Source organism: Aulonocara sp. 'chitande type north' Nkhata Bay, linkage group LG22 (genome assembly GCF_057382095.1).
Source record: "Aulonocara sp. 'chitande type north' Nkhata Bay isolate Kocher_YH1m ecotype deep benthic linkage group LG22, A_spYH_male_GT1.1, whole genome shotgun sequence".
NCBI lineage: Eukaryota > Metazoa > Chordata > Actinopteri > Cichliformes > Cichlidae > Aulonocara > Aulonocara sp. 'chitande type north' Nkhata Bay.
The window spans coordinates 29,589,313-29,601,553 of record NC_141364.1 but is presented as its reverse complement, the minus strand read 5'-3'; the positions used below and the strand labels follow the sequence as shown (position 1 = coordinate 29,601,553).

General features: G+C 41.4%; 1 protein-coding gene across 5 annotated transcripts in view; it reads right to left on the bottom strand.

The window, feature by feature from the left end:
• Positions 1 to 989: 989 nt before the first annotated feature.
• Positions 990 to 12,241, bottom strand: part of trappc9 (trafficking protein particle complex subunit 9) — a 238,906-nt gene continuing 227,654 nt past the window's right edge. For all 5 annotated transcript variants that reach the window (XM_086279548.1, XM_086279549.1, XM_086279545.1 and 2 more), the window contains 2 exons: positions 3,149 to 3,372; positions 990 to 2,396 (listed from right to left, as the gene is read on the bottom strand). In XM_086279548.1, coding sequence (XP_086135674.1) covers positions 2,217 to 2,396; positions 3,149 to 3,372 — 404 coding nt within the window. In that variant the 3' untranslated portion in view covers positions 990 to 2,216. The remainder of the gene's footprint in view (positions 2,397 to 3,148; positions 3,373 to 12,241) is intronic.

Here is a 12,241-nt window from a genome sequence, read left to right as displayed (position 1 = left end):
GTTATTCAAATAATTAATTATTAAGGAAAAGATTGACATGTAATCAAAATTACTTAAAGTCAGTAGGATACGTTTAATTGCTACCTTTGCTTTGTTATTTAGGTTGATTTTCAGGTCCAGCACATTTGAAAGTGAGAGTGTACTGCACCGTCTGTCGGCCAGAAGCTCAGAGTGCACACTTTGATATCAACAACTGTGTTTAAGAGAAAATATGTTTTTACCATATGAATGCAGGAGGACCCACCCAGAGCTACAGTTCATTTTTAAATGAGTTGCACATTGAGCTGATAGGCGCTCATGCGCAGAATCTATTAATAGTCTAACAAATAAATGCATAGATAAACTCATCAGTACCGGGGGCATGAGTTTGGAACTGTTTGCATTGTATGCAGGAGAAAACATCACAGCACTAAAACAAAAAGAAGTCCATTGAAATACATCTATAAAACCTGCATTTTTACTGTCTACAACTTTATATGAATACAAACGCTTTCATGGTACAGTTTCAGTGTCAGGTGGTGGGAGAGCTTGTTATTAGCCTTTTTTTCAGACTCCGCTGGGACCTGTAGTAACCTGAAAGGTTGCAGAAATTCAACTGTTACTGGAAAACAGATTTCAAATGGACTCTATTAGCAGTGCTGTGGGTGCACTAGGTAACTCCCAGTGCATCAATGAGCATTAAAACACAGATGTGTACACTGTGGTAAGTCTCAGTGTAGCTGCTACTCAATCACAGGCTATAAATATACTGTGTATAACTCAAAGTGCACAAACAGCCTGCAATCTATCACCGGTCAACAACACGGCGTTTGGCTGTTCCAGCATTAATTCAACATTTAAAATGATTATTACTCTGTAATATTTTTCTCTCTAATTGCAGTTTATGGATTTTGAAGAATGTAAATGTCAGAATCGAGCGTCCGCAAAAAGCGGTTATAGTAAAGGTCACTTCAGTGGGCACCATAAATGAAGCACGAATATTTAATGGCTTGGATAGACAAATGAAAACTTTAATGATGCCCAAATGAACAATAGCAGTCTTCTTTTAACATATATTTACAGCTATCATAAGTCACACACAACAGGCCTAATCTAAGAGACTCAAATCCATAATTCAGTGTACTGATACAGGCTGAGGTAAGTCCATACAGCAGTGGAAACAGTTTCAGTGTTCACTCTTGGCTAAACCCAGAATTTGGCACTGTAGTAATAACAACTAAAAAAGCACTAGCATCGTTTTGCACGTCCTTGTTGAGTCTTGCGCTACCTTTCTGTGGCTTATCAAGCAGGCTGCTTCTAACCAGCCAGTATATGAGGTGAGAAAATCAAAACCATTCTTAACTTAAACTTTTGTTCAAGGTCACCTTCTTCTCATATAGCAGCCATGTCTCCTGTGAATATGCTGAATGTGCAGGCCAGGAACAGTAGGCTTTGTGAGCAGACTGTGGTTGTGTGCAAGTAAATGGTGGATCTTGAAACCGCTGGCAATGCTCAGATATAAGTGTGCTCAGGTTTTCATATTATATTTTATCAGCCTTCTTTAATGCATCAGCCTTTTTTAAACTGAGGCTGGTACAGAACAGGAAGTGTTGGTCCAAATATCCCCCAGTTGACCCCTATGGGCTAAAAAAAGCAGGCTAACTTTGGTTCGCATGCACCCACTTAACAAACCAGCTTGATTTTTCAGACAATATGAAAACATGAGCACACTTACTCCCCCTTGACTTACAACTGACAACCAACCACACAGTATGTGTAACACAGAGCAATCCACAGTCTGACAAATCAGAGCTACACAAAATCAGATGCTGCTGCACAGCTAATAAGATGACTTCCTGTATCTGAGGCTAGCTAGCTTGCTTCCTCAGTGATCAACATTGTTAACATGTGTTGCTGCTGGTTAACAGTGTGAATTGCTGTGCTGTCTTAACCAGGAAACGAGCCGATTTACTTTGTCTCCCTGCTTTGATTGCACTCAATGGCTGCGCTCAGAAAGGATGGAGAATTTCATTTCACCTGACATTACCCCGCGCAAATTTGCAAATTGTGTGTTTTGTTTTTATTCACCCCAAGCACACAGGTTGTGTTAACTATACAAATGCAGAAACATTTACCAAAATGATATTCACATGTCAATTCATTATAATGCTACTGTATTTACATATAACAGCAACAAAACGCCCGATCTCTTGGTCAGGTCTATGACCTTGAAGTCCTCAGGCCCCGGCCTGTGGTGGAGTGTCGAGCGCTCTGATGTGGACGCTGGGCAGAGTGAACCAGGCCAAAGGAAGCTCTCGTCCAGCGCTGTCGTCCTGGAATTTGATACTAAGGTAGAAATCTCCGGTGTAAAGGAAAAGCAGGGCACCCTCACATACAGTACTTTCGTTGGGTTTAACCTGGTGACAGAAAAGAGACACAGCAGTAAGAACTGTTAGTGGTCACCTCGCTTTGATGATGAAGAGCAGACAAGTTCTCGTTCAGCTGAGAACGACTGCCAGAATTAAGCAGTTCTGCACATTCATGAAAGCGAAGAATTCAAGTATTCTTTCATGTGCTTTTAAAACTCTTTGTTCTGGCACAAGACGAATCCTGTTCAACAGCCTGCAGCTTGTTTAACATCAGAAATCAGAAGCGGTTATATACAAATACTGACTCTGAGGATCTCTTCAGAGCCAATAGAAATTTTTTACGATGAGAGTAAAAGGACCATGCCGTCTTTTGAGGCGTTAGGGTTGTTTTGCTAAGAAAAGTAGAACCTTTAGACTTTCCAGTGTGTTTTCCTCTGCGTCTACTTAGCCACTCAATTCTATTTAAAGTAACTGACAGTGACTTGTGCAATCGATCAACACAAAAGTCACGTCTGTCTCTGCCGTTCCCAGATGTGCAGCATATATGGAAAACTAAACTAAGAAGACTAAACTATGCCTCTTTCCAGAAATTATGAGCTTAAAAAATGCAATTACCTTAGTTAGGAATTACTGAGCCCATTACAATATCAGCTTAAACTCCTGTGATGTGACTGTGTTACAATTGAGTATATGTGACCTCTGCTGCAACGACCTATCACCATTAAGAATAGATTTGTATTTGCATATCTCAGGTCTTTGCTGGGAAACAACATGAATATAGAACTGTGGCTCTGACCGACCGTATCAATGTAGAAGGTGTTGGAGCCGATGAAGGTGACTCCGTCCTCCAGATCGTAGTTCTGGACTCCATTCTGATAGTCCTGATATGGCACCACGTTCAGAGCCAGGGGCCCCACTGAATTCTTGCTGCGATTGGTCAGTTTTACTTCCAGGCTCACAGCATCCCCCACTTTACAGTCGGCGATGACATCGCAGTCACACGGTTTCTTATTCACCAACACATCTTGAAACAAAACAGAACGAGGACGACAGAAAGGATCAGTATGGGCACACACACACACACACACACACACACTGTGACAACCGCAAAAGAAATAAATCCACACTGAGTGAGTTCAGTTCAATTCCTCTAAAGGTTGGCCACTGAGTCCTGATGTGTTCCCTATTTGGCTAAGGTGCAGGGGGAGACACAACGATTTGTTTTGAATAATGAGCTCAGTGAACTGAGCGCCTACACGCTCCGGGCAGGCTAAGAAGAAGATCGACTTCAAACGTGGGAGTTCAGGGGCTCCCGAAAAGATCACCTGAGTAATGACTCCTCTGAGAGTAACAGCAGTGCACGCACACACACACACGCACACGTGAAAACCACTTGTCATATACTTTCTAGTGTCACACCTGCGGCTGTGATAAACACTGAGTCAGAGCGGCTCAGTCTGTGTGACAGGCAGATGAAAGCTGAGCTCGCTGCCGCTGGTGCCCCGATCTGTTGTGTACAGTGGCAAGTGGGGAAGTATTAAGATAGGCAATCCAGCAGGAAGGCGGGAGAACGAGGATGGGTGTGGGCAGCTGAGGCTGTGCTGTCACTGCCAGTGAGAGAGAGCCCCAGGGAGGCTGGAGCTACAGGAGGGTGACATTGAGACTCACGTCTGTATTAAAGAACACACTTCACTCAAAACAGACTACCACCAGCACACACTGAGGGGCTATGAGAGCTTTTCTTCTCCTTCTTTTTATTATTTGTGTTCAGCGTCTGTCTAGACTTCATAGGATGCATATAGAGAAGTTTCTGGATCTAAAAAGTAAAGCTAACTTTAACTGGCTGAAGCTTGCATTTTTTCCGAGTGGCCAGCAGGGTGCAGCTCCTCTGGTAGCAACAAGAAGTCATTTTGTAGAAACAACATCGTCCTCCTCGGATCTATGACCTCAGTAGACACTTCTCCCTCTCTGGTTTAGTTCCAGCCCTTGCTCATCATGTTTTGCTTCACCCGTCTTTGACATTTGGACTCAACATACAATGTGAAACTCTTGTTATTGAAAAAAAAATTGAAATTTTATAATTTTAAGTACAAAAATTTGGCAAAATAAAAAGAAAGAACGCTGTAAGTGGGCAAGATTGTCATATGTTGTAATGATTATACTGAAAAATGCTGCGCTACTCTGCTGATATTGGACCAGGATTGGAATAAACAATCCACATAACAGTGCAATATCCTGCAAAGAAAAGAATTTTTGTAGTTAAAATGCATATCAGGTTAAAATAAATTACATAATTCTTTGTTTTTGCATTAATAAAGGTCCCAATCAGCCCAAATAACCAAGAGAAATTAAAAATGCATGCCATGAAAGACTTTGGGTCTTAAGAGCTTAAAGTGGACGTCCAAGATCTCAATGCAATCAATTAAAAATCCCATTATGATTATATTATTATTATTTAACTTTAATATAGCCCTGAGAGTAAGGCTGGATTATGAAGATAATATCATCAACTGTCTTTGTTTATTTTTTGCAATATTGTAGATTTTCCAGTTCTTACTAAATTTAGCTCGAGGCTTCTTCCACACTTTTTGTACCTTTGTAGTCTAGAATAAAAAGAAGTTTGTTTTGTTTCGAGTACTTATTGTTTTTATTCACAGCAGCAGATATTTCTTTCTTTAGAAAAGAAAGTGTTGACTTCTTTAACAGCACAGTGATCCATTCCTGCTCTAAACCCGGATCATTTTGTGGCCGCTCAAGCAACTGAGCTCGAACTGCAATGTGTTCTGCGTGCATTTAACCCCCATTACATGCACTGTCCCACCAATATTAATTTGATAGCTATGTGCATGTATAAATAATGCATTTCCCGGTAGTCAAACTACTTTGCCTTTTCCAGTACACGAACTCACTTAGCAGAAACTGCAGCTCTGTGATCCGCTCATTGTCTCTATACAGGCCTCTTCCTGCAAATACTTATTACATTGTGTCAAAACTAAGTAGGTTTAGCCATGTGGACGTGCACATGATCAAGTTTTCCTACAATGTACAGCAGAGATCTACTTGACTTGCTTGCTGTTATTCCAACACTGTAATCACCTCACGCTGTTGTGAAGAGCATTTGGAAAATTACGGACTTTTGCTCTTACTGGAAGACCTCTGGTGATGTGCGTGCACACACCCATCCATAAACACACGCACAAAACATAACTCTTTCATAGCCAGAAGCGCTCAGCCTATAGTGACACCTTTGCAAGTAGTTATATTTAGTTTGTTCAAAGTCTTGTTGCTAGGAGATGTGCAAATTATAGGTAGCCTACATTGACTCTAAAACTGGAAACAAATTCTTTCACATTAAAAGCGAACAAAAGAGGATGGTTAGTCTGTAATGAGCTGATGAACTCCCACACACGCGCAGCTCTGTCACACACACACCCACAGCCTGAACACTTGCTGCAGTTTCTCTACTCTGCCATCCTCGATTGCATATCAGCACAGAGGCAATCTTCTGACTTAGATAACCAACGCAGAAAAACAACAAGTGGGAAGAAAAAGAGGGCCACTGCTAAGAGGAAAATTCCACAAGAGTTAGAAATAGATGCAATTACCTATGATTATATAAAAAGGATTTCATCAAATTGGTAAATTAGCACATACAAGCAAAGTAAAAGCCAGCCAAGACGGGAGAGATCAAGGTCTCTGACTGGCTATGGCTCACTAGGCGCATCTGTAAACGTCTACGAGTCCCTCCAGCTTTTGAAAAGCATCTGCCGTGTTCTTCTTGTTGTTGTGCAGAACTGAGAGAACCACGGTGCGCAGTTTATCTCCAAAGCCTTCTGTTAAGTTCTGCATCGAGGTTTTATGAAGGCTGAATAAGCATGAGTTTCATCTCACAGGCTTTAAATGGGAAAAAAATAATCCAGAACAAGTTAAGGAGAACACGTTTGTAATGAAAATCTGATTAAAGTTGAGTTTTTTTGTGTATCTAGTCTACACAGTCATTCAATCAAATCTATATGCACAGCTTCAAATTTTCCAGGCAAAGTCTACGCCAAGTACACTTTAAATGATACCTTTTGTTATCAGTAAGATTTATGATTGTGTCTGAAATTATTTACCAAAGCTTAAGAGGAGATGTGATTTGTTAATGCGTATAGTCTTAGCTCTACACTGCAGCTTCTTCAGCTAATGTTAGCTTAAGGTCTCATCTCTGATATTTCAAAGTGAGAAACTTAAAACGCTGATTTAATATGAAACCCAAAGTTTACAAGTTTCGGACAACTTTCAGTAACTGTTATTTTTAACCCTTTAAAAAACTGCCTGTTCCCTGTTAAGCAGAAAAATGTTCATTATCGTCTCTTTAAATAGTAAGGTCGTGCTTGTGCTTCCACAAATCCTGTTTTTGTTTCTAATAAAACTTCAATTACAATGATCTGTGGCTGGAAAGCGATAAACCAAACTATTGCTTAGCTCTCAGATCCTAGAAAAAATGTGAAATAAATATCCTCATCTGAACTTCACGTCAGACCAGGCAGGAGGACGAGGGTTGGGTAGCAGCAAAGAAAATGAGGTGGTAAATGAGCCATAGAGCAGTTTGGCCAGCTGAGGGAATTACGCAAGCAAAAGACGCCACAAAACACAGATTAGGTAAAAGTCAGCATGAAGGAGGATTAAATATCCAAATGCTGCTCCAACAAGTGCTGCAGGAGCAACAGGTGCATCACAGGGGATGTGTGTGTTTTCTAAGAACTGACTTGGGAGAGAACTCAGCTCATTTTTAATGTATTGATTTGTTGGGTTGTGACGGGTTCATTAATAAACTCCAAGGAACGAGAGAAATTGATCTGTTTATTAATTTGGTGCCTGTTCTAACTTGTTACATAATATGTGTAACGCACTCACACACACTTCTGCCCAGATGCTGCTGGAGTTGGCAGAAGTGAAGCGCTGCAGCAGGCGTCGCCACAGCAACCAGGAAGGAAACAGAGAGAGAGAGATGACACTTTCTCCTGCGAGTATGAAAGCCACCGATCAAAACACAACTCGGATTAAACAAGCCTCTCCGCCCCTCGCAGTGTCTCTGTCACCCTTGAAGTAGGAGCGCAGGTGAAGATAAGGATGACGACCGACACCGGGTGATTTGCCAGTGTTTACTAGACTATAACGTGCGTCACCGCGGGTGTCAATACAGCTCATTAAGATTCACTCTCAAATACTGTGCAGCAACAGCGAGAAGAGGATGAGTTAGAGCCAAACAAATACAGATGTCATGTTCATCACACTGCGTGTAGGAAATGCTCGTTAAACACGGAGCGTTAACGCCGCAGAAAACTGATTACATCAGCGATATGTCGACAATGAGCGTGCATGCCTTTGTGGTGCAAGAAAAGCAATGGCGTCAAGAGAAAAGGCTTACAGTAATGCTAGTAATTATTAAAGCTAACTCCATATCTGAATAATAAATAGTACACTACAAATCGCTAAAATCAAGAACAATCAACAGTGATTTCTCTGACCTGCTCACGACCAAAATACCTCGTGTAAAGTAAAACCAGGCTTACTGGTGAGGCTTACTACACCGACAGTGATTTATCCAGCAGGATTAACATTAACAAAGAGTTGTGCTCTGGCCCAGATGACCAGGTCAGCAGAGTTTAACAGCTCATCCCGGCCAGCGGCCGCTAGCAAGGCAGGGTCATTGATGAATGCTCCAACGGAGGCGGAGGATGTGCTTTGAAAGGTTGAGGTGTGCTGCAGTAAGTCTAAAAATAACCCACCAGCCTGTGATATTCCCCAAAGCCATCTGCCCCTTTTAGAATTATCCCCATAACAACGGCTCATTTGATATCTCTCGTCTTTCCATCAAATATTCCATCTGCTACAACGAAAAGATGATAGGAACCCGCTTACTTCAGGTGACGTAAAACACTTCCACGTTAATCATGTTGGAGCAGGAGGCCAGTACATCTACAAGTCTGCTGATTTCGGGCCGTCCTGTGGCAACATATGCAGTCTAATAAGTTTGCGAAGGCAAATTTACTCGGCTATAAATTTGCTCTCATTGCAACATGTTTCTAAAAGGTCTGAGTAATCGCTGTCCATCTGTCCCCTCTCCTCAAAACCCAACACTGTATGTAATTATTAACAGTTAACAGAAGCAGATTTAAGAAGCTTCACCCTAAACAAGCAGACTTGCTCAACTCCGCAGCAGCAGCCTGTAGCAGAAAGATTGGGGGTTATGTTGCAGTTTATGAGCTTGGTAGAAAAATATTGGCTCGTCTCCACTCGGGACACCTTACCGAGGGCTGCTTCCAGCCTGTACGCACTCATCGCTGAGCACCACGACCACAGCAGCAGCAGCATTACTCATCCAAAGCGTTCGCTTTAATTCCCGACTGGTGGCTACGTGACTTATGTTTACCAAAATAATACTTCTCTCCCTTTTCGCCCTTGATTCAATCTCTGTGTTTTCCTCTTCTTGCTGTACTCTGCTGGCTCACTGTGTGCAGAGCAGCACCCAAGGTTGCCATTGTTTTGCATCCTTATTCTTCACTTTCAGCTGCACTCAAAAGGAGGATGCACAGGTTAAGATGATCATTCAAACCTTTTGAGACATTTAACAATTCCACCTATTGCTACACGTCAGAATACGAGTGGAAATAAGAGCGTGCTCTTTAGCGCTTCATATAAGTATCACATTAGATGTGAGAGGCTCTCTTGTATAAGAGAGAATACAGAAATGCCATGAATGAATATAAAAACAAAAATAGGCCAACAATGTAACTAGACTGGCTCATGGCTCTTCAAATGTTGTTTCATTTCAGCTAAAATCTGGTTTTAAGGTGCCAAAGCCTGCAGTGTCAACACAAGGCAGATGTCACCCAAAGTCCTCACAATGTAAAGACCCCATCCAAACAGCACCATCGACTAACATGCTCCCACCAGTGATCCTAACATGTAAAAAATATATAAATAAAGTGGTAACCTTCAATATTTTCATTCTGTTTGTTTTCCATTGCTTTCTAATTTCATTTGCCTTCCTGCCTGTATTGAAACAACCGAGGCATGATATAACGCAGCCCGCCTTAAGCACATGGTTCACACTTTACCAAATACTTGGATTTTTTCCTCAACAATTTTGTTTCCACTAAACTGTGAGTGTGATAAGAGAAAATAACGCTTTAGCTCTAGTATCTTTGCTATACAGCAGCATCTCGAAATAAAACAGATCAATAGTGTGGGAGAGCAATAGTGAGATGGCTGTGTGCCATTACACTTTAGTGGCCCCATACTGGGATGACCTGCAAAAAAAGTCTTGACTTCCTGCCAGACCTAACTGTGGATAAAGCAGAATGATGAAACAACCCACAGCCCCCTTTTGTGACCTCCACAGCACATCCAGACACTGAGGAAAAACTGAAATTAGAACTGGACAGCTGTGGGATTCCTCAGAGGATTCTCTAGCAGTTTATAGAGAGAGTTAATAAACTGTAACAAGAGTGTGTGGGTATAAGTTTAGCTAACACTATTCTGAACAAGTGCACAGTGTACATATACCACCAACAGGTGAAGTAAATAACACTGTTTATTTCTTCACCGTGGCACCTGTATGAATTAGGGAGGAAGTGAAAGTTGACGTGTTATAAGCTGGAAAAATGGGCCAAGTTTAGGGATTTGAGTGAGTTTGACAAAGGACAGACTGTCCCTGCAGTGGTCAGTATCTATCAAAGGAGTCCAAGAAACGTCCAAGTGATAGAAATGTGGCAGAACACACAGAGCATCAGAGTTTGTTGTGCATGGCTGCACAGACACACACAGTCAGTGTGTCCACTGCTGAAAGCACCAACAATGGGTACGTGAACATCAGAACTGGCCCACAGAGCAATGGAAGAAAGAAAGGCGGTGGCAGTGTGATGCTTTGGGCAATGTTCTGCTGGGAAACCTCTGGTCCTGCCATCCATGTGGATGTTACTTTGACACGTACCATCTACCTAAGCATTATGTCACACCATGCACAGCCTTTCATTGAAACAGTGTTCCCTGATGGATGCGGCCTATTCAGCAGACCTAATGCTACAAAGCAACAACGGTTCAGAAATGGTTTGAGGAGCTAAACAATGACTTTGCATTGATTTGACCTCCAAATTCCCCAGAACTCAATCCAATCGAGCAGCTGTGGGATGTGCTGGTCAAATAAGGCCGATTCATGGAGACCCCACCGCATGACTTACAGGACTTAAAGGATCTGTTGCCTAACATCTTTGTGTTTGTGTGTTCAAAACAGATCACTGTCACTGTTAATAGGCTGATTGACAAGCATCCACTAAAGTATAGAAACAATATCTATTTTTCCCCAAAAAATGTAACTGTAAAATGGAAATATACACTATATTATCATTGATCCTTTACACTTGACCTTTAATAATATTCTCAGACCCACGATGGATGTTTAGAAAACTTGGTATAATTTGCTCAACATACAGAATCGGGTGTTATGCAAATACTTCAATGTAGGCGACAGCTCTGAGGCTCAGATCACAATCAGCTACAGAGATTTGAGTAAGCTCACATTTTTCTCACTGCACACGAACTGACTTCAGTTCCAGCTGATCATACACACTTCATGCAGTTTCCTCTGGAGCCACAAATGTCTTTATATGAATTCCATACATACTATAATACTCTGGAAGGCCTCAAACAGCATTTGTAATTTTGAGGGGGAAAATAAAATAAAAGTCCACAATTGGTTTGAGAGAAATTCAGCTTTCTCATGTTGATGCCAGCCCCTTGATAGACTGTGGAAAATATTTTTAAATGTGTAGGTTTTTATGTCAATTTATGTACCCATGTAGCAGCATTTAGATGGGATCCAAACAACTTATAATTCTCTTAAATGCCTGGTTGAAATGATGCAGCCCATTAGCTCTGCAGGGGTGGACTCTTTTTTAACTGCTGGTTTTTTTCCCAGTGCAGATGCTTGTATATAATTTTTCCAGTTGTGGTTTTATCATATGCTGAGAATTGGTTATGAAAATGCTTGTGTAGTCTGGAGCTTTAAGAGATAAACGCACTATGTCCAAATCCCAATACAGCCTATAAGTTGAGGATAAAGTAAACTGCTTATTTGTACATTTTTTGTCAACTACCCATTCAGCAACCTCATTGTCAAAGACTCCGAATCACATCATCCTTCATATTTATAGTAGACATACCAGGCTGGGGGCAATTATTAGCCACCCCAACAGCAATACTGGTCTAACGTGTGTAGAAAGGAAGCAGCACTCCTACTACAACGTCATCTTTTCAGCACCTAAGAGAGAAGATCTTGGCAAAAAAATAACTTTGTTTACACTATGAAGAATTATTAGTCAAATACATATGTTACCATTTTTTTTCCACAGGAAATTAAGGTTCAACTTTATGATAAATGATTTTTCCTGCTCTGAGTTATATAGAAATAAACCACGCCTGTGCTTCTGGAGTAATTAAAACATGCAGTGTGCTAAAGAGAACACTATCATGAATGATAGTTTATTCTTAAACTGAGGAAAAACTGTGACTGATATGTATCCATCCATCTTTGTCTGTGTATCCAATTCAGGGTCATGGAGCTGCAAGAGCCTATTCCAGCAGCCATAGGACGAGAGGCAGGTACACCCTGGGCAGAATCAGCACTTTAAAACCACCCAACCCCACTCACATCTCAGGACTGTGAGGGAAGCCAGAAAACCCAGAGACAACCTACACAGACATTGGAAGAATATGCAATCTCCCCACAGATTCAAAACAAGGACCAACTGAGAGAGACAATATGGAGAAAACCTAAATCCACAAAAGTTTTCCAAGAAGCTTGGAACAACCCTATATGCCAGGTACACTGAAAAAACCCCAACTCA